The sequence below is a fragment of the Tiliqua scincoides genome, chromosome 1, assembly GCF_035046505.1.
Source record: "Tiliqua scincoides isolate rTilSci1 chromosome 1, rTilSci1.hap2, whole genome shotgun sequence".
NCBI classification, from domain to species: domain Eukaryota; kingdom Metazoa; phylum Chordata; class Lepidosauria; order Squamata; family Scincidae; genus Tiliqua; species Tiliqua scincoides.
In genome coordinates, this window is record NC_089821.1 from 173,151,184 (window position 1) to 173,174,203 (window position 23,020).

The 23,020-nt window shown below is 40.8% G+C and overlaps 1 protein-coding gene across 1 annotated transcript in view; it reads left to right on the forward strand.

Moving 5' to 3' along the window:
* The window catches only part of PHF3 (PHD finger protein 3), a 60,075-nt gene extending 37,101 nt beyond the window's left edge, over positions 1-22,974 (forward strand). Inside the window, exons 6-16 of the mRNA XM_066612422.1 lie at positions 426-612; positions 2,001-2,154; positions 2,240-2,396; positions 6,280-6,396; positions 7,833-7,964; positions 8,410-8,545; positions 8,965-9,163; positions 14,839-14,986; positions 16,367-16,456; positions 17,153-17,348; positions 17,845-22,974. Coding sequence (XP_066468519.1) covers positions 426-612; positions 2,001-2,154; positions 2,240-2,396; positions 6,280-6,396; positions 7,833-7,964; positions 8,410-8,545; positions 8,965-9,163; positions 14,839-14,986; positions 16,367-16,456; positions 17,153-17,348; positions 17,845-19,982 — 3,654 coding nt within the window. The 3' untranslated portion in view covers positions 19,983-22,974. The remainder of the gene's footprint in view (positions 1-425; positions 613-2,000; positions 2,155-2,239; positions 2,397-6,279; positions 6,397-7,832; positions 7,965-8,409; positions 8,546-8,964; positions 9,164-14,838; positions 14,987-16,366; positions 16,457-17,152; positions 17,349-17,844) is intronic.
* The last annotated feature ends 46 nt before the right edge of the window (positions 22,975-23,020 follow it).

A 23,020-nucleotide genomic window follows, 5' to 3' on the forward strand; every position in this document is an offset into this window, starting at 1 on the left:
CAATAACAGCATTTCTGCCTGCCTGAGCAGGTGGAGATGTCAGGTAACCAAGTTTCTTGATTACAAAAGTGTTGGTTAATGTCTCCCAGCCCCCTCACCTTCGCCAAATGGCTTTCTTTGCTATGCTGTTTCACTCCCTGCCTCACAAGCGCCCTCTGGTAATGGAGACTTTCCACTTCCTCACAAGGATTCCTCACAATCCTCACAAGGGTCCTGCTTAGAAAATAGAGTCTTCATTCTTCTTGTGCCCTCCTGAGCAAGGAAGGAAAGTGGAGTGGCTTTGCAGAAAGTGTGTTGCGTTCAGGAGGCAGGCTTATAAAAACTAACCAGCAAATTTGGTTAACCAGTTTCCAGTGAATGCTGGTGAACCAATCTTTTACGGTATATGAAAGAAACTGTAATAATTAACCTAACATCTGTTTCAGGAATCTGGTGATGGAAAAGCAGTATCTGAATGCAAAGATTCTGAAATGAAAAGGGGGCAGCAAACTCCTGTTAGGAAAACTGGACAAACAGTGGTAGCCCCCCGTCGATCTTCTGAGGAAAAACATGAAAAAATGAATAAAGATAATCTTAATGTTTCTTGTTCAAGTGAAAATACTGCAAAATCAGGTAATTGGCAGGCCGGTCCTATGATTAGGCTGTGTCGCTGGAACTCGCATTCTTGTAGTGTGGTCTGACCTATGGTGTTGCAAAGTGTGTTGTTGTATAGCATGTAACTGGGCCACTGCTGGAAACAGAAAACAGTGACGGCCACATGTTAGTGGCCTGCCTGGAGTCCCCAGCTGGTAAATCAGTGGTGGTGGCAGGCTGTGGGTGGGGAGGGAGTGGAAGAACTGGGGGCATAACTGGACGGGGAGAGGGGAAAGTGGGGAGAAGAGAAGGGGTGTGGAGGAGACAGGAAGGATTGGATCTGGCAGCAATGACACATGCCAGATCTTTCCTCTCTGTTTTAACCTCCCCACCCCTTTTTTCTCTTTGGACCTACTCCACCAAAATAGGTGGCATAAGTCTTAGGAGAACCATAGGTGACCCCAGAGCTTACACAAAGGTAAGAAAAAGTTGTACTTACCTCCCATTTATCCTTAGGTTGCTCCCCCCCACTACCACTATTGGATGCAATGTGCACTTTTTTCATGTGGCTGCATTGGCACTGGTGGCGCGGGAATAAGACTGTGGCCTGAATAACTGAATTGAGAAACAAACATAACAAAAAATATCAATGTAGGATATTGATAAATGCTTATTTGAAATAAATCTGTGCTCAAGAGTGCAACTTTATCCAGGTGAGAAATGGGAGGTATAAAATTCTATACCTCCAACATGTGTATACAATATTAGGAAGTTAAATCTCCAGTTTCTCACCTAGATAAAGTTGCATTCTTGAGCACAGATTTATTTCAAATAAGCATTTATCAATATCCTATATTGATTTTCTAAAGTTCGTTTCTTTAAAAAAAACTTAAAATCTAAAGTATGTACACTGATCCAGAGAAAATTTGATTATGTGCATCTCTGTTAAGCTGCAGAATCACCAGCAAGGAGAATTCCCCTTCCAGAACCACTAACTGCTTATTGGAGTGTTGACAATAAGGGAAAGTTGCTCTCTCATACTAACACTAATATTGCACAAAGAAGTTTCTCACTGATGAATGGATCAAGGCTGTGATTGGTCTGTTTAAAACAAACAATAAGGCATCTAAGTGAATACATTTAAGGTCAATGTGTTAAGCCACTGTTGTGAAGTAGAAGGGCAAGAGAATTTTAACAAAGCAAATATTGCAAGTTACTCTGTAATCCTATTATCTTTGCAGTTGAAAAGACCTTGTTTTAAAAATATTGGTTTTAAAAAGTACACAGCATCTGATTTATGTTCTTGTTTGTTAAGAAATTTCTTGTGGCATTTTCCTTCCAAAGGGTTCTCTTAACATTCTTTTCATTCGCATTTGCAAAATTTCAAATACAAGTTACTAAAACCATGCTATTTTCATTTACTGTAGGCGTTCAGGAAAAACAGGACATCAAGAAAAAGAAAACCGAGAAAGGGGCAGCAGCCAGTAATGCACACCCATCTACTGCTCCTGCATCTAAACCTTCTACTGATCAGATAAGACAGAGTGTTAGGCAATCACTTAAAGAAATCCTGGAGAAACGGTATGGATGATACACTAAGTAACTTGTAGTTCTATTTTTCAGTTGTATCTGGTCCCTGAAAAAATAAAATGTGCGTATTTTTCAGACTTGCAGAGTCTACCCTGAAGATTTCTGAAGAAAGAGCGGCAAAAGTTGCAACCAAGATTGAAAAAGAACTTTTTTCTTTTTTTCGGGATACTGATTCAAAGTATAAGAATAAGTACAGAAGCTTGATATTCAATCTAAAAGATCCCAAAAATAATGTAGGTGGCATAATTTTATATTAGTTCTGTATCCGGGAATCTTTCTAGTAGTGTTTGGTTTTCTTATGGGACGGATTGCTTTTTCTTGTGCTGATGGTTCCCCCCTCCCTTTGGGGGGGGATGGCAATATGAAGAGCCAAACTGAATGTTATGTTAAATTTGTATTTGGACAATGCATTTTCTTTTCTTTGAACGTTGACAGCAGCAGCTGCAGAATAGGGTGGTAGAGAGCGATTGAACAGATCCTAATAGAAATTTCCTCCTGATGACTGATAGTGACTTCAGGAGGGACATTTTAGTCAAGACTGCCCTGTGAGGTAAAGGTTAAGTATGCCCTCCTTGTGCGTCAAGGTTATTTCTGATTCCTGCCACCCTCTCAGCTGCTACTTAAATTCAGAATAAAAAACATGTAGAGCCATCTACACATTTAACATAATGTATAATTGTACTCAGTTTGACTGTTGACATTCTTTTAATTAATTTGGAAACTTCATCAAATTGAAATCTTATGTGACTTGTATTTTTTCATCTTAGGCCAGTCCATTATACCTAGTATCTTAATTTCTTGGCTAGTGTCCCCAACAACCTGGTACAGTGGTGCCTCGCAAAACAAAATTAATTTGTCCAGCGAGTCCTTTCGTTATGCGAGTTTTTCATTTTGCGAAGCGCGTTTTCCCATAGGAATGCATTGAAATTTAATTAATGCGTTCCTATGGGCAAAAAAAGTCAGAACAAAGTCAAATTTGGATTACAAAGTGTTTATTAAGTGCTCTTTAAAGACTTACCGTATTTTTCGCTCCATGTAAAGTGAATAGCAGTCAACAGTGGCATTAAGAACCATTATCACTGTCATTAACAAATGGAGAAACTTAAAGGTTTGAGTACTCTAATTTTCTGGAAACCCCAAGAACTCATCATCGCTAGAGTCAGAATTTATGAAGCTCATTTGCTCACGATCACTGACATCACTTTCTTCGCTGTCTTCCTCCCCCTTCCTTAGGGTGAATGTGAGCATAAACTGGCATGAAGATCCCCCGCTCCCTAGGGTGAATGTGATCATAAACTGGCATGAAGATCCCTCGCTCCCTAGGGTGAATGTGATCATAAACTGGCATGAAGATCCCCCGCTCCCTAGGGTGAATGGGATCATAAACTGACATGAAGATCCCCCGCTCCCTAGGGTGGATGGGATCATAAACTGACATGAAGATTCTCCCCTTACTAGAGTGGACGGGATCATAAACTGACATGAAGATCCTCCCCTTACTACGGTGGACGGGATCATAAACTGACATGAAGATCCTCCCCTTACTAGGGTGGACGGGATCATAAACTGACATGAAGATCCTCCCCTTACTAGGGTGGACGGGATCATAAACTGACATGAAGATCCCCCACTCCCTAGGGTGAATGTGAGCATAAACTGGCATGAAGATCCCCCACTCCCTAGGGTGAATGTGATCATAAACTGGCATGAAGATCCCCCGCTCCCTAGGGTGAATGGGATCATAAACTGGCATGAAGATCCGCCCCTTACTAGTGTGAATGCGATCAAAAACTGGCATGAAGATCCCCCGCTCCCTAGGGTGAATGGGATCATAAACTGACTTGAAGATCCTCCCCTTACTAGGGTGGACGGGATCATAAACTGACATGAAGATCCCCCCTTATTAGGGTGAATGGGATCTTAAACTGACATGAAGATCCTCCCGTTACTAGGGTGAACGGGATCATAAACTGACATGATCCTCCCCTTACTAGGGTGGACAGGATCATAAACGGACATGAAGATCCCCCCTTATTAGGGTGAACGGGATCAGGCTTGCGGGGGGGGAAGGCTGCGATGGCAGGTTGCTGGGGGGGCTTACATTCAGGTGCTGGATGAGGTGAGTGAAGGCACCCCTCCCCTGCTGTGTGAGTGTGGGGGGGGCAGAACATCTGTGTGTGTAAGAGAAGGGGGCAGCCTGTGTGTGTGTGAGAGGGGGGAAAATGTTTGTGTTGCAGAGAAGTTGTGATGCTCCAGGCTTGGGGTGGGGGGAGACAGAGGCTGTGATGCTCCAGGCTTGCGGGGGGAGACAGAGGCTGCGATGCTCCAGGCTTGGGGGGAGAGAGGCTGCGATGCTCCAGGCTTGGGGGGAGAGAGGCTGCGATGCTCCAGGCTTGGGGGGAGAGAGGCTGCGATGCTCCAGGCTTGCGGGGGGCACAAAAATGGGCGGGAGCAAGAACTTGCAACCCCTGACAGGCACACAGGAGCCTGGCTGAGTGAGTGAGTGAATGAGGGGTGGTGAAGAGAGCGTAAGTGTGTGTGAGAGAGAGAGGGAGGGATGCTGACTGACCCGCTGCTGCGCGAGGAAACCCCAAGAACTCATCATCCTTCTTTAGGGTGAATGTGAGCATAAACTGGCATGACGATCTTCCCCGTTCCTTAGGGTGAATGTGAGCATAAACTGGCATGAAGATCCCCCCCTTCTTAGGGTTAATGTGAGCATAAACTGGCATGAAGATCTCCCCCTTAAAACAAACCAAAACAAAACAAAACAAAATTCGTCTTGCGAAGCACGGGTCTTAAAAATTCGTTGTGCGAGTCACCAAAAATCGCAAAACACTTTCGTTCTGCGAGTTTTTCAGTGCGCGAGGCATTTGTTATGCGAGGCACCACTGTATCTGTAAAATGAAATTATTTCTGAAAAGCACTTAGATATGTCTTTGATTAAGGACCTAAAGAGTGCGCGCTGGCTCACTGCTGGCGTGCACTGTCACAAACGTGCCATAAAGCACATTTGCAAGCCCTAGTGCTGGTGGAGCATCAGGTGCTTGCATGAACTGCCAGGCAGCAGAGGGATAGGTGGGGGTGTGGGGTGAGAGGGGAGAGGAGGCGTTCTGGGGCAGGGGGAGGTGGAGGGAGGGTGGGAAGAGTGTGGGGACGAGGCGTGCCAGGGGAGGGAGTGGGGTAGGAGGGAGGCAGGACAAAGGTACAAAGCTCCACTGGATCCTGAGCCTCCATGTTGGGCTGTCTGCCCGACACCGAGGTTCTTCATTCTATGTGACTTTTGGGTTGTCATAGAAAAGTAGCCCCATTGCAGGGCTACTTGCTTTACCTGGGGGAAGGGGGTGAAAGTCTCCTTCTCCTGAGGAGGCAGCGGCAGCTGCCCGGGGTGTGCTGGATGCAGCGGCAGACATTTTTGGCGCCACTGCAGCCTCACATGTCAGGTAGCTTAGGATTGGGCTACTCCTCTTCCAAGTCATATCCTGTCCAGTACTTTCCTACTTCTTAAATGTGCTGGGGAGCTTACATGGCCTGTTTGTCATATGTTCTTAGGGTTGCCAGCACTTTGGGATTGGCTCGGAGTCTTTTGGTGACTACTGAAAGGAATTGTGGAGGCTTCTTGGACTTTCCCACACTGTATCATATTGAAAGGAAAACAGTTTCTAGGGATAGCTTCAGTCACAGCTGGCAACCCTTGATCTTCTTCCTCCTCACTTCCAATTTTTTTCCCTCCATTATCTGAAGTACTTGAGAGTTGGTGTTATCCTACATAAATAACCATTTGCCTCCTGACTCATTTCATTATCAGCAATCAAAACTATTTCTTCCCCTGGTTTGGGTTTAACTGCTTTGTTCCGTGTCTTGTTATCTTTCTGCATATAATGGTGGTAAGGTTGGCATGTCTCCAGTTCATACATCCAGGAACTTGCCTGTTCTTTTCAGAAGGCAATAGGAATGCTTTGTGCTCATATTGGAAAATGCCTGTTCACTATTCACGCCGAGTATGTTTAAATCCAAACCAGAACAGATACCTGCCGTGATTTTTCTTTCTGTTGGAATTGCATCGAAAGTGACTTCTATTTATTATCTGTAGCTAATTGCTTGTTGCTCTTCCAGATTCTGTTTAAAAGAGTATTGAAAGGTGAAGTTACTCCAGACCATCTCATAAAAATGAGCCCAGAAGAACTGGCTTCCAAAGAACTAGCCGCTTGGAGGAAAAGAGAAAACAGACATGTATGATTTATTGATAAATCTTTAATACATTATTATTATTATTATTATTATTATTATTATTATTATTATTATTATTATTATTATTATTATTATTATTATACTACCGCTTTTCAACAAAAAGTTCACAAAGCGGTTTACAGAGAAAAATCAAATAACTAGTGGCTCCCTGTCCCAAAAGGGCTCACAATCTCAAAAGATGCAACACCAGCAGACAGCCACTAGAAAAGAAACTGCTGGGGTGAGGAGGACCAGTTACTCTCCCCCGCTAAATAAAAGAGGAGCACCCACTTGAAAAAGTGCCTTTTACCCAGTTAACAGGGAGATAATTACCTGAAAATAATCAACCTATGTATTCCCAAAAAAGCCATTTTACCTGTCCAATCCTTGTTGGGTTTGGAGATTGAATTTTAGCCTCTGATTTTAAACGGATTGGTGTGGTTTGACAATTTCTAGTGATATTTTTAAGGGTGATATTTCAAATATCTGGTGATATTTGAAATTGATTTATTGAACTCTTAACATTTGATTTGCTCTAGAATCCAGCTGGTCAATAAAATGGCTGCGGATTCTAAGGGTCAGTAGAAATTACATTGCTAGAATCTGTGAAAAGGGTGAATACCCATTACGCTTCTAGTTTGATGATGGTTGTGATTCTCATTTTAGAGAAACTCTAGAGACTCAGCAGCTGCAAGTCTCTAGTTGTTGATTTTTGATTATAGAAGAAAGTGCTTGCTTAGAAAGCAAATGAATGAGGATTTTATGTCCCAAATCTGTTAAGTCCTAGTCTCCCAAGATAATGGCTGTGGATGGTAACACTTCTCATCTACCTTCTGTTCCTCTCATTCCTCTGTATTATCTGAAGTTTAACAGTTTCTTCTTTCAACTACAATGTGCCTTTTTAACAAAATTAAGTAGTTTTAACAAGTATAGTGAGATTTACAAAGTTTTAGTATACACTTTCAGCTAAAAGATCGAATTGATATAGAAATGTTTATGTGCGGTTCTTACCAAGTAGCAAGGGGCAGGTAGCATTTCACTAGCAAAATCCTAAAATATTTAGTGTAAATATTTAGTGTGTAAATATGAACATGCTGAAGAAGAGTTGGGTCACCACTCTATTGGCAAGGTGGTGATGGAGAGGAGAACAGTGGTAGTCTTTCATTTCTGGTATGAGCCCTATTGTCTTTGGCAAGTCCAACTCATTGGTGCCCAGAAGAGTGTAGCTCTTTAGAAGAGTTTAGTTTTAGAATATTATAAGCGTCTTCCTGATTGAAAAATAGGCTGTCTTTCAGAGGACGTAGGGTCTTTCAGCAGTGGGGCCATTTCAACCTTAGAGGATGTAGGAATCTAATTTGCACCTCTCAGAAATGGATTTTGTTTTCTCTATCCTAAAGCGTCTTCTGATGGCGTTTTGTCTGTTTGTTGTTACTTGATAGACAATTGAAATGATTGAAAAAGAACAGAGGGAAGTTGAAAGGCGACCCATCACAAAAATTACTCATAAAGGAGAAATTGAGATTGAGAGTGAGACTCCTGTAAAAGAGCAAGAAGCAGTTGTGGAAATTCAGGTAAAATCATTTTGTTAAAAAAAAAAAAAAAGAATGGTGAACTGATTGTTAAAATGGGTAAAACTTTTATTTTGTCCATTAAGTAGTTTTATGCAGCACAACACACTGTGATTTATTTGTCCCAATTTGGAGATCACGAATGTGCACACATCCATTTCCTTAAGCAGAAAATGAGTCCCCATTTACTCTTAGTGGAGGGCATGTGTAAGAAAATGTGCTTGTAGATTGAATGCCATTGTCCTACAGCATAATTTCATAATTACAGCTGGATTTCTGAAGTCTTACTGTTTAATTTTCAGAGTACTTCTCATATGTAGTGGCTCCTGCACTTCAGCTGTGTGTGTTCAGGATAATAGCCATGCTACTGTTAAACTTTGGTAAAATAAGAAATAAAGTACTGCTAGGTGTAATGATATTAATTAATTATTTGTTTTCCTATCTGTAGGAATCTGCTTCAGTTAAAATTGTGGAGAAAATAGAGGAGACTGTAAAGGATAAAGGAGCCGATGAATCTGCTACTCCAGATACAACAAGTCAACATAAAAACCATCTCTTTGATCTCAACTGTAAAATTTGCATAGGTAGTATTAACTAGCATGCTTAAAAATTAGCTCTTTCCACTTGATTAGCCTAGTCCTTTGAAATTAACATGCCAGTGAGAGAGGAGCTGCACTGTGTGTCCAAACTATAAAACGTTACCTACTTTAAAATATTATGGTGGTATTTAGAGTGCCACAGAAGTGCAACACAAATTCAGAGATTAATCCAGTCACTCCCCAAGAATCCTTTTCCTGAGCATAACGCCCCTTCCAGTCATGCAGGGAGCTCTTGATGGTAGAAGCACATATTGGGATGCTACCCTTGAAGTTTAAGTTCAGCCAACAGGATTTGTGAGCAATCTACTGAGAAGTGGTATTCAGAATTGTAAACTGTGTCATGTTTGCTGGCCTAGTATGAGATGTGCGTTTAACAGTTCAGTTTTCTAACTTGCCTTTTCAAGGTCGAATGGCACCACCTACTGATGACCTTTCTGGGAAAAAAGTGAAGGTATCTGTTGGAGTTGCCCGTAAGCCATCTGATAATGAAGCAGAAAACATATTAGATGCACTTTCTTCAACAACAAATATGTTAGCTTCAGACTTACTAGAGGAAGATGAAGAGTTACCAAATCCAGCACTTGCCTCTGCTTCAACCTCTAGGTAATCCTTTAGTGGTTGCTACTATCCATTAAAAATAATATAGTTTTATACCTAGCAAGGTTTTCTTAATACAGAAATAATAAACATTGCTATACAATGATATAGCATTGTTTCCTAACCTTGATTTGTTTCAATGGAAGGCACTTCCTTCCGTACCAGAGTAGGGGGGCAATTTTTGCCAATTCCACTCCCCCAGCAGCTTCTTGTGCCACTTACCATATTGCTGTGGAGGGCCTCCCAACCCTTAGGGATGTGCTTTCTGGGACTTCTGGATCAGTTGTATGGAGGAAATGGGGACATTCTTAAGTAGGAGTATTCTTCTGCAACCCAAACCATAGTATTAGATACAATAGTGCATTTCCCTTATTGTAATTAAGAGTATTTTATGTACAGTTTTTGTACAAAGGTCACCAAATGGTTTACACAGCATGAAACCTTGGCATGAAGGCCCCATTCTGAAGATAAGGGCAAATAGTAATGTTGGAAAGTTCAGCAGCCTTGGTTTTAAAAAAGATCTCAAGATCTCCTGTTTGTTGAAGGAGATGTTACAGGATAACTGATTATGAAATCACAGTAGAATTTGTACTACCTTTGTGGGTGTGGTACTCCTGACCTCACATGCAGGTGTGTAGCTGGAATTCATGTTTGGTCACTGCAGGATTGTGAGTTTTGGATATACATTAGGTGGTATGATAGAGAACACCACTCAGCAAAACTGCTGTTATTTTTTAAAGTTTATTTTATGTAGGGTGTCAGTGGCCATTTTGTTCAGCTATGGGAATTGGCTTTTGAAATGTTCTTGCGTTTTCTGCCTATCCTTCTCTCTCTCCCTTCTATTTGTCTATTTTAGATTGGAAGTTTCTTGGGGGCAAAGATTGTCTCTGTTGAAAGGACCATGCAGTTAGTTCTGCAAAACAGAGTGGCTATGGCCTTTGTGTTTCTTGAACAGCAACTCTCAATGCTGCATGGCAAAGTAGTTTTGGAATGGAAAAGAATCATAAAAGCAGCTTGTGAGATTTCGTAAGAGTTCTGCCATTCCATCGGTGGGAGGGGGATCCCACTGAGCTTGCCCAAATGCTTGGACATGTCAGACAAAGTTTTTTGGTTCCTTGCATTATGCTTTAAATTAGTGTTCTTCATCCTTGGGGTTTGGACTCCAGTGGGGTCATGACAATTTAAAGCAGCGGTTTTCAACGGGTGTGACGCAGCACACTGGTGTGACGTGGCTCCTCAGGTGTGCTGCGAGACAGTAGCGTGGGGGGGGCGGGGGTGAGGACGGAGGGAAGTGGACCTGCCTTGTTCCCTTTTTCTCCGTGATGCGGCTTCCCAAAGCTTCATTGTTTGCTCGCTTCTAACAGCGCCTGTAACTGAAGCTCCTGAAGCTGTGAATAAATAAATAAGGGTACGGAAGCCCTGAAGGGTCATAAAAAGTTCGGAGTACTGTGTGTGTTAGCAGGGAAGAGATCAACAGCGGCACTGCAGTAGTTACAAAGTCATTAATCATCCTATGGACCTGTGCAAATGCTAAAGATACTTGATATACTTGAACTGATACTTAATATGCTGCTTGTCCTTTGTATACTATACATTTTAGGATTTACATTTTAATTATTTTTCTACACGGGGGAAGGAGAGAGAGAGCTTCTTTGCGCCCTGTGGCAGCAGCGTTTTACAGCCCAATCCTCTACTTGCCTACTCAGGAGTAAGACCCATTACAGTCAATGGGGCTTACTCCCAGGAAAGTATGCATAGGATGGCTGCCTTAGTTCCTGAGAGCAGCAGCATTTTACCTCGCAGGGCTGTGCAAAGCCAGGAATCAGCTAAGCAGGGACCAAAAACAGAAGCCAAGAAGTGGTTGGGGAGTTGCACGAGGCAAGATGCTGCTGCTCAGTTGAGAACAGCCATGCCTGGCCTCCTGCAGCAAAGCAAACAAGCACCTGAGCAGGGATCAAAGATAGTAGCGTTTCCCTTCCTGCGACTGCTAAGCCTGGGCTGAGGGCAGCAGCATTCCGCCTTGTGTGGCTACACAAAGCAAAGAAGTGCCCAAATGGGAGCCCAAAACTGCAGCATTTCACCTCATTCAGTCACTCAGAGCAAAGAAGCAGTTGAGCAGGTGTCCCAAATAGGCGCTTTGTGCTTTGTTTGGGCAGAAACTGAAGAAGGAGAAAGCTTCACTTACTCCTCCTCCTCCTGGTGCCCTTGGAAATCTGTGCGTAATTCAAGGAAATCTTTTCTAAACAGCCACTTCCATCAAACTACCTGTGGCAAGACCCTTTCATTGCTCCTGTATCTTTTCACTCTGCTGTGTCCTCAACCTGTTGCTGCAGCTGCAGCTACTGCTTTCTATCGATACAGAAATAGTCCAAGAGCATTAGAAGTCCAAGAGCTTCAACATTGTTCTTTACTTCTTCCACCCAATTTTTAGTGTGACTGTTTGAGGTCAAGTGGGTAGAAAAGTATTTTCTCAACTCTCCACCAACGCAGAGTGTAGACATGGATAAATTTTTAATTAAAAAACGAAAGAGAGATAATGATGATGAGTCGTCAGGTGTGGCTAGCACTAGTGCAGGCAGTAGCACACCTAGTAGTGTTAGTTCTAAAACTGTCACATGACAATATAATGAAGACTATTTGTCTTTTGGATTCATTTCATCTGGAGAAGAACTGCCACGCCCTGAGTGTGTTGTTTGTGGTGAGAAACTGGCAAACCAAGCTATGCTTCGAAGTAAGCTGAAAAGACACCTTCACACAAAGCACCACATGATTATATTAAAAGGCTGATCAAACACGTCAGGCTAAAAAATTTTCTAAAATCGCAGCTGTTTTTGACAAGGCACAAGAAGCAAGCTATGCTGTTGCTGAAATTGTGGCAAAAAACATGAAGTTACATACAATTGCTGAATCATTAATTTTACCAGCATGCTGCAAAATTGTAAATATTATGTTTGGCGGAACATGAAAAAGAGATCTTGAAAATACCTATGTCAGATAACACTATTAGTCGGCATATACAAGACATGTCTGAAGATGTTGAGTCACAAGTTATACCTAACATTAAAGAAGCTGATTTTTTTGCCATCCAGCTGGATGAGTCAACTGACATCACAGGAAATGCACAACTCTTAGCATTCAGTAGGTTCATATGTAATGGAAACATCATTGAACAATTCTTATTTTGTAAATCGCTTCCGGAAACCACAAGAGGCCAAGACATTTTTGATGTTGTTGACCACTATTTCAATTCTCGTGGTTTGTTGTGGACATCATGTATCAGCATCTGCACAGATGGTGCTCCCTCTATGTTGGGAAACCTAAAAGAATTCATTGCACTGGCCAAACAAAAGAACTCTGACATTGTTTTCACACACAGTTTTCTGCACAGAGAGGCCCTTAGTTCAAAATCAATAGTACCTGAACTCCAAAAAGTTCTGACTGAGACAATCAAAATGGTTAATTTCATCAAGAGTAGGCCATTAAAATCAAGGTTGTTCTCAGCACTGTGTTCTGCCATGGAAGCTGCTCATACCCAACTTCTACTGCACACAGAAATGGGATGGCTATCTCAAGGGCGGGTGCTTTCAAGGTTGTATGAACTGAGGAAACAGCTTCTAATCTTTTTTACATCAGAAGGGTCTGAGCTGGCTTACCTGCTTAGTGATGAGACCTGGTGCAATAAAGTTGCATTCCTATCTGACATATTCCAAGCCTTGAACACTCTTTTAACAAGAGTATGCAGGGAAAGAATGAAAATATTCTGACTTGCAGTGACAAAATTATCTTCTTTAAGAAAACTAACACTGTGGGCAGCCAGAATAAAAAAAAGAGAACAAAGTTGAAATGTTTGAACTGACAAAAAGTTGCAAACTGGACAAAAATCTTGTGTATTTAATTCTACAAAGTTTGTCACTGCTGGGGACATTGAAAAATATTTCCCAACACTTAAGGTATCATCCTTGGACTGGGTGAGACATCCATTTGTGCTAAGTGCATGTGCGTCAGCTGAGTTACCTGTTGCAGAAGAAAATGAGCTGACAGAAATCAGAAATGATAGAGGACTGAAACTGAAACACTTGTCAACAGATACGGCCTCATTCTGGTTGTCTCTCCGAGAGGAATACCCCATGATCACAAAGATGGCAATTAAAGCACTTCTTCCTTTCTCAACATCTTATCTGTGTGAGGCTGGTTTCTCTGCTATGAACACAATGAAGAGCAAGAATAGGTCAAGGCTTCAAACACTGGAGGAGGACTTGAGGGTATGCTTGTCAACCATCCGTCCTTGGACAAGGGACATCATGAAACATCACCAAGCACAAATTTCTCACTTATTTATTTTTTAAATAACAGTTTAGTTATTGAACTTTAAAGTTTTGATTAAAAGTTTATTTAATCAAAAGTTATTCATTAAAACTTTAGCTATTCAAGTTTAAATACAATCTTGGTATGCTTTTTTAAAATAATAAAAAATAGCCAGAAAAAAATGATGGTGTGCCTTGACAATTCTGGTGCCTTGTTGGTGTGTCACAAGTTGAAAAAGGTTGAAAATCTCTCACTTAAAGGAATGAAAAAGATTGAAGACCTCTGATCTAGAGCAAGGATCTCCAAACTTTTCAGTATGAGTGCCATATTGTATATTTTACACATGTTCAGGGCCCCAAGAAGTCAGTTTTATTTTAAATAAACTTAAATGAATTAATAAGTTTTACTGGATCTTTTTTGTAAACAGCCCATACATATCACCACCTTTCTGGGCAGGCACGTCAGCAGGTTACTGGTATATTGCTTCTCAGTTAACTTTGTTAACTTTTTTGGTGAATAAATAAAACAACAATGTGAGGTCATCTGTTCAGTTTGAATTTAATTTTGTTTTTGCCATATAAGCTGCAGCCGCACCCCTGCACCCTCTCCCTCCCTCACTTCGTTCACCTTCCAGTTGGTGTGCAAGGCTCAAAGCCTACCTCTTAAAGACTACTCAAAGACTACCCTTAAAGGAATCCCTACAAGCACAGATCCTTCTGGGGTGATCTTCTGTGGAACCATGTCCCCGGCACAACTGGAGCATCAGAAGGATGCTGCAGGCCAGAACATTAAGGCTTCTCCACCACCATGCTGCAGGCTGGGTAAAATCTTCTGGGGGCTGGATTTGACCCCCAGGCTGTAGTTTGGAGACCCCTGATCTAGAGCACCACCAGGTAGAGGGGGAGGCAACTGGTGTTCCTCCTCAGGTGCCAAGAGTTTGTGTCCTAGTCCAGCTCAGGTTGTTAGCAATTCTGCTAAAATAGCTTTTACTTGTGCCAAAGGCTTCATAGTAACTTTTTCTGCTTTCTCTGATGAGAATATTTTGTTGCAATGAACAGTGTTGGGAGGGTATTATGGGGGCAGGGAATGGGCGGATAAGGCCCTGGGACAAATAGTGGAGGCATTGAAGAATGGACTCCTCTCATGTTGTTTTTTTCTGTCAATGCCATAGGAAATTTTTTGAGCACTTTGTGTTTTTTTGCTGTCTTGCTGGTTTTTGCAACCAAATACAAGACCACATTCTTGATGCTGCTCATGTTGCACATATTCTTTGTTTTAATGCAGGTGTTTCAACAGATGTCCTATTGGGTTTTTTCTGTTTCTCATTTCTAGGGCAGGCGACTTTAATTATTTTTTTCCACTCTGTTGTTCTTCAGATCAGAAACCCCTGGCACTATTGAAAGTGAAACACTGTTTCTAGCGCGTCTGAACTTCATTTGGAAAGGCTTTATCAACATGCCATCCGTTGCAAAGTTTGTTATCAAGGCTTACCCCATTTCGGGCTCTTTTGAAAGCTTAACAGAGGTAATGTGTGGCATAACTTGATAGCATTATTACCTTTCTTAGAGACTCTCATCTATGGTTGCAGAATGCAGCAGTGAGGTTTTCACTTAAAAAAGTCCTTTGCATTATCATTCCTCTGAATTTAAAAAAAGTAGTTCAGTGCCTAGAAAAAGAGAGTGCAGAAATTAAAAACTAACTGGGGAACCAGTGTGATAGGTTTGAATGCAGCATGTGTAAAGCCACCAAGAAGAGTTGTTAGCTGCTCTTTGGCTTTTTTGTCGGTAAATTTGTATCATAACAAATTAAGTCATCTCCAGGCTCAGTCTTTTACAGTGATGTCTCTATTTAGATGATAAAATCTAACAGGGATGCCATGCAAGTGTATGTATGATCTGTCTTCATGTGGGCACAGAACCCTTTCACAGAGGGAGTCCCATAGAGACCAGTCATAGAAACTCCTGCTTCTTCACTTCCCACTTGGGCACATTCCCATCCAGTCTTCCTGGTTCAGTCCTTCATTTGATCTCTACTGAGTTCAGTGGAAGATCACTGGAAGACCACCCCCCACCACTTTTTTTGTACTGTGAACATCCCAGGAAGAATTTGCATCCTTTAGCTGAAAATGCCCAACAAGGTGAAGCTGTATGTCTAACTACCTGTCCATATCCAAATGTCAGTCAGTTGTAACAAATGTTTGATAATTCTAATGTGATGAATTTGAATTAGTCAAAATGTATTATGTTCCTCATGCCAGGTAGCTTGGGGAGCCTTTGTTGTTTGGACCAGGCTAAGGCAGAAGCAGTAACAGCTTGAGCCCATATGAAAATATTTTGGCATTTTGAGGTCATAGTTTTTTAAAGCTTCTCAGTTTTTGCATGTGTAATGCATTAATTATGGATGTCTACCTTTGTTTATATGATTAATATGTATAATTATGTGTTCAGATTTGTGGCCCACTATACTTAGTGCTCACGCACAGTAGCCTTTTCCTTGTCTGCTTTATTTTCACGCTATTCGTGTGAGGTAGATCACTTCTGTTCCCATGTTAGAGACAGATTTGGTGTTCTAACATAGAGTCTGTGGCTGAGCAGGAATTCAAACCCTGATCTGAATCCAACACTCTGAACTTCTGGGCCTGGTTCTCTACCTCATTCACTAGTTTCTTCTATAAATTCCCATTTATTCAACCAGTGGTGAATGCTTTCTTTCACTTGTATTGAATAGTAGTATGCCTTCTATTATGAGAATAATACTGATGAGTCTAGTATAGTTATAACAAAGTGACAGTTCTTAGCAGTATTTATGTATAACTTGTTTTAATATGAATACTAAGCATTTTAAGAGCAAATGTTTGCAAAAGACCTACATTTTCCTGTCCTCTTTTTCCCTCTGCCCCAATAGGATTTACCAGATAGTATCCAAGTAGGTGGCAGGATATCGCCTCAGACTGTTTGGGAATATGTTGAAAAAATAAAAGCTTCTGGGACAAAGGTAAAGAGAAACTTCTTGTTTTAGAAATGTAACTTTTGTAGAGTTTTGCTAAATTTCTGCTTAATTAATCCTTGGTTTTGAAAAGGGTTCAATGTCACGCTTTTGCTGTTGAACATAAATTCAGTTCTGTATATTTCAGGTCTGCCTTCAAAAGGAAGACTACAGTTCTTTTTCTATACCCCCAAATTTGACCCTGGAACAGCTGGGATGAATAATTCACCAGACAAAGTTGCTTATTTATAACTTCTGTTGTGTTTTGTGAGGTGCCTCACACACTTGAGCAGGCTGGCCAGTTGATGGGAAACCTTGTGCTAGTTGTGTCTGAAGCTGTGGAGAGCAATCTCCTACGGTTAGCAGTTTGTGATAGTCTTGGTTATCCTCCAGAGACTTTCAGGTAGTGGAATGCTATGCACTGTAAAGTTCTCCTGAATCAGGAGGTAACTATTTTAGCAGTACAGTATTGATCCTAAGATGTTTGGAGGCTGGCTGGATTTCATTATACCTTTCAGGTGTAGACATTGAAATTTTCTCAGGTTTTAAAAATTCTTTCCCCAGCTTTTTCTCATGTGCTTCAGAAAGTAGAGATGCTGGTTGCTGACTGTCTTTCTCCTCCCCTCTGCCCCTCCCGACTGAATTCTAGCTTTAAGAAAAAGATAACAAATTGTAAGTAAGTTTTTCCCCCTCCCTTCTCAATAGGAAATCTGTGTGGTTCGTTTTACTCCTGTTACTGAAGAGGATCAAATTTCATACACTTTGCTGTTCGCGTACTTCAGCAGCCGAAAGCGTTATGGTGTGGCCGCTAATAGCATGAAGCAAATCAAGGATTTATATATTATTCCTCTAGGTGCCTCTGATAAAATTCCACATCAGTTGGTGCCTTTTGATGGTCCTGGTAAGTAACAAAAGTAGGCTGAAAATTGGTTTTGGGCTGAAGAGAGATCTTGTTCTTAAATTATTGAGCTGTATTTGATTGTCCTGGAAGTTAGGCAGTTTGATCCTTATATTTTGGGGGCATTCACATGTGTTGTAAACACAGTGTTAGAAGAGGCATTGTTTTGTAGAGGTGTGCTTATTCTGCTGGTTTGTGTATTTGCAGTAGCCAGGTGTTTCTGTTTCATTTGTTTCATTAATAAAATTAACACTTGGCCTGGAACAAGAACTAATTCTTTTGCAGGACAGGAATTTTGCAGGGCAGGAAAGACAGATAAATTTTGACGAGTGCTTTTCCTGGTTCAGTACATAGCAGATGTTATGTTGAGCTTTTCGAGATTGCCATGGCATAGGTAGTTGTTTGAAACAAACAAAATATTCTGTTGAAATACACAAATATCTTATTAACTGTAATATTGTGATTTTATTTATTAATTTTTTTTAAAAAAAAAATACAGGGATTGAAGTTCACCGGCCCAATTTGTTGCTGGGATTGATCATTCGCCAGAAGCTCAAAAGATCAATTAGTGCTGTTGCTAATATAAGCACTAGTCCAGCTGAAGAAAGTCCTGAAAGTGGCCCTGTGAATTTGCTGCCAGAAAAGAAAAGCAAACTGAACAAACCTGAAATTCTTCATTCTGAAGTAGTAGAAAAAGAAGAAGAAAATGACTTTTTTAACTCTTTCACAGCTGTGTTGCACAAACAAAGGCTCAAATCCCAACTCTCTAATCCGGAAGAAGTCATAGCCAGTGAAACTGCTGTGGAGACCATCAAGCAGGAACCACCAAAGCCCCTGCGGTTCCTTCCTGGAGTTTTGGTTGGATGGGAAAATCATTCGTCTGCTCTGGAGCTAGCAAGTAAACCGTTGCCAGTAGATGACATTCTTCAAAGTCTTCTGGGTACCGTGGGGCAGATGCCTGAACATGCTCAACCAGCAGTAGACCAGTCTGCTTCTGAAGATGTGTCTCTCTTGGCTATGCAGACTAGTGTAAAAGAAGAAAAAATGGACATTCCTGTAGTAACTGCCATAGTTGAAGAAGCTAAGGGTAAACAGGATGATTCAAAAGAATCCAGTGATAATCTCATAACAGCTGAGACACCAGTAACAGATGTTTTATGTTCTTCAGGAAATCCTATAAGTCTAAGTCTTAAGGGGAAGCCACCAGATGTTTCTACAGAAGCATTTTTAGCAGGCTTAACTGTTATGCCACAGAGCAAAGAAACCAAAGAGACTATAGAAAACAATCTAAAGGTAGGGGACCCAGATACTGTTTCTCAGGAAAGTAAAAAAACCACAGATTGTCCTGTCTCATTGAGCATGGGAAAAGGAAGTGCGAGCAATAATGCTGGTATCATAACTGTTGACAGTGTGACTCTTAGTAGTTCAAAATCTCCACCGTTCATTAATCTTAAAAGGGATCCAAGGCAAGCAGCTGGACGTGGCCAACAGAACCATACATTGGAAAATGAAGGCGACAGTATTAGAAACGAAGAAATACAAAATAGTCAACAACCAGACACTTTAGAAGTGGAACAGGAAAAAGTAGATAATCAGCCTTCAGGAAATGACCAAGACTTAAATCAAAATGATAGTCAGACATGCACAAAGATATCTGCTTCAGCTGCAACTAGTGTAGACGGGGCATGCACCTCACAGTTGGAAGATGCAAATCAGTTGCGTGATGATACATTAATGCAAAGCATTGAAACAGTGCATTCAGTTAGAAGGGGATTGTTGCCAACATCGACATCATCATCTTCCCAGTTTGAAACTGAAAACTCCTCCCATTCTGAGTTGAGTACCAAAATACCCAGTCCTGTTGCGAGTGGAAACTTCTCACCAATCAGGACTCCGCAGCCCAGTTTTTCGCACATGAAAAGAACTCCACCTGGTTTTCAGTTTCAAGGGACTGTGGCTCCTAACTTTCCCCCACAGAATAATCCTGTGTTTGGTTTCCCCCCTCGCTTGCCCCCTCCACTTCTTCCTCCTCCAGGTTTTGGCTTTGCTCAAAATCCTCTGATGCCTTGGCCACCTATGATTCATCTATCAGGTCAGCCTCCACACTTCATTGGACCAGTTGCACCAATTGCACCACCACTGACTCCCAAGCAGTCTAGATTCTCAGGGCCAGAACCTTTCTGTCAGAGTAGAGACAATAGGAGACCAGAAAGGCGTCACAGTGACCCTTGGGGCAGGCAAGGTCAGCACATAGAGAGAGCATTCAGTAGGAGGAAGAGTGACCAGCATAGGCAGAGATTTTACAGTGACTCCCATCACCAGAAAAAGGGCAGGCATGACTGGGAACCAGATTCTGAGAGGAGTAGATACCGAGATAGAAGCCAGGATAAAGAAAGAGACAGAAAATCCAGGGAAGAAGGGCACAGGGACAAAGAGAGGTCACGGCTTTCCCATAATGATAAGGACTCTGAAGGCAAATCCCCGAGAGAAAGTAGAAATCCTGAAAAAAAGGATGGGTCCAAAAGTGATGAGCGTGCTCATGAGAAGGAGAGAGAGAAAAGTAGGGAGAGGCATAGAGAACGAGATAGGCACCACAAAGACAGGGACCACAGTGACCGCAGCAAAAGCAAAAGGTAGAAGCAAAAAAAGGCCACCTCTTTAAAACTTTAAACAAACAGGGCAGAATCAATTTTGAATCTGTCCTGCACTCTGTGTAAAAAAAATGCCTGGGTAAAATTGTGCCATCCGTTCTTCTTTCTTTTTTTAATTCAGTGTTAGTGCTTTGCAGAAACAAGTCCGAGTTGGCACTAGTCTGTGTACCGATTATTCATTTTCTTTTACATTTTACTGATCTAGAAGTTGAATTGTTCGAAATTTTACATTGCTTGTATAGTCAGAATTTTAAGAGTTTTCTTTTAATATGCAATAAAAGATGCATAAAGGTTGTCAAATTTGGCTTCAGTCACGATACTTGTTGCCTTTGGTGATTTGTGCTCTCTTCTGTTTTAAGATGCTCCAGTGAATTTTTTTGTACTATAAACTCTTCTAAAATTGCACTGGCTTTTCTTTCAAAAACAAAACAGAACCCAGAAAAGGACTTTGCCACAGCCTGAAAAATCCACATTTGGATGCAACATACAGCAGTAAGCTGAATGCTGTTGAAGACTTTCAAAAGAGAAAGTTGTTTTTTTTTAAAAGAGCAGTATTGATCATCAGGTATTTCCCAAGCATCTGAAGCAGTTTGTGGGCCGAGATGAGCAGGCTTTGTGATCCAGATTTTATTGCTGTAGGATGCACTTATTTTAATAAGGTTTTTTACAACTTTAGCCTTTATGCTATGATTTGTATTAAATTGAGTTACCAACCGTTTCTCATGCTTCAGAGACTTGAATACCTAAGCTTGTACATGACATTGTGTTTTACTATCCTTTATATTGTAAAATGTAAATATTTTAAGGGATATTTTGATTCTACAAATGATAATGCCTTCTCACAGCTGTTGTTTGTTTGATTTTAATAGATGTGAAGCAATAGGCTAAACCCAATGTAACAAAAAAGATGTATAAATGTGGCTTGGCTTTACAATTCATGACTGGTAATTTTTAATAACCCTAGGGTTTTTAATAAATCAGTAAAAATTTTGTGATTTCTGTGGAAGATTACAGTATATTGCTGTTTCTGTTGGATACCACTGCAATATTCTGTTCAGCATTCTGTTTTGAAGTATTTAGTAAAATTAAGAGAATTACATGAAGAACCTTCTGGAGTAAAATTGCCTTACCTTATGAACATAGATTTTTTGCACTTTGGTATCAAAATGAAACTTCCTTCCAATAACATGCGATTAAAACAAATTCTTAGGCTATTTTGAAATGCTATTTAAATATAACAGCCAACTTGCAAACCTTGCACATGGCTTTATACAGTAAAATTAAAAATTCTATAACATACAGTGCTTGGTAGCTTGTTATTGAAAAAAATGTGACTCTCTAGGATTGTTGGCTTGAAGGAGCAAATGGCTTTTTTCTTTTTTAGTACACAGTGTATGCTAGTTTTTAAATAGAAATCCAAAGTCATATTTAGTTTGGATTTACAGTCTTGTGGGATGGGCGCTTTGCAATAATGCTTACAAAATATTTTTCCTTAAAACCGCATGGAGTATCATCTTTTGGCAATAGGGAATCATATTCACTGCATCTGTCTGTTTCAGTCATGTTTTTTTACACCAGTACTTGGGAATTTCATCTAATGAGCAGTGCTTCTCAGCTTGTTCATTTCCCAAGTCCAGCTGCCCATTTCTCAGTTCTTTTTCTCCTTACAGAAACTAGAAAACAAGCTTAATAGACATTCAACATAAAAATGCTTAAAATTAGTGTGATTATTAATATTTTGGTAGTGACAATGTGCAAGTACCCCAATTCTGAATAATTTCCCAAAGGGGGATCCTGATTGCAGTCTGCTTAGAGCTGTCTAGAGAAGAAAACCAAGCCCAGCTAGCCAGAAGGATCTTTGTTTGCAATCCTTGATGTGGTAGTAATGGGGAGGTCTGTCAGTGGTTCTTTGGCATGGCGATAGGTATAGTCTTGTAGAAACTTAAGGACAGTAGGCCCATGTTTCTCCTGTTTGACTACTTTACAACTTTAGCCATTATGCTATGTTTGACCTCATTTAGGGAAAGCAGGAGTTTTCCCACATGCTGTTAAAAGCAAGTCTACTGCTCTTGTGAGTTCCAAATTGTAATCTTACCAGTCATCCTTTTATGCATCCAAGCACAGGCATGCAAAAGAAATCTAAGTTGTAGGAGGAAACAAATGGGAAAGTACTTGCCTTGTCCTCTGGTATATGTGCTGGGGCCTGGCCAGTCAGTTGAAAGGGCAAGGGTCCAAACCGCTTGCCTTCTGTCTAGCCTTGAGAACCAGCCTGTATTTGGATCTCTGTGCAAACATAGCGTGCAGCTGCATAGTAGGCACTTAGGAATTTGAGGTAAATATTTTACTAGAAAATGACAAGAACCAAGTGGGAAATGTATTAACTGGTTTGGTGACTGCATGTTTTATTTGAGATACAAAACAAATACTGTTTTTATTTTTGTTCTTTCTTATATTGAACAAGTTGCAATTCCATTTTTCCAAAATCAAAACCACATTTATTCTAGTGAATCAATTTGCACTTTAGAGCACCTCAGACTTGAAGTGTAGCACACTTCAAAGTAAATTAGAAACCACTGCGTCTTCCACATAAATGCATTTAGGATCAGGATGTAAGATGCAACGATAGTAAGCTCTGACAATCTCTTGTGGAAGTCTATTGTTCTGTACTTGCTCCCTGAAATATTATGCCTGTCAATATGTATTAAGTCAGCAAAAGCTGTTTTTTGCATAAAACTTTGCATACCATTTTCTTTGCTTCTCTGGCTGCCTCAAATGGTTAATATTGCAGCTAAGATGGCCTGTTAGTTCCAGCTCTTGATGTGATCAGTTACTGGGGGTTTAGGACAAGAGGAGAAATATTCATTGTGGAAATCTTGAGACCTGATCTACATGAAGTTTGATTTCCTGAAGTAGTGGAATTAACTGTACCTCTTCAGACTGCAAGTGGAAAACAACATTTTTAAATACCTTTTTTTTTTTTTTTTTTAAACCAAACACCACAAGTGAAAAAGTTGGGTTGGGCTT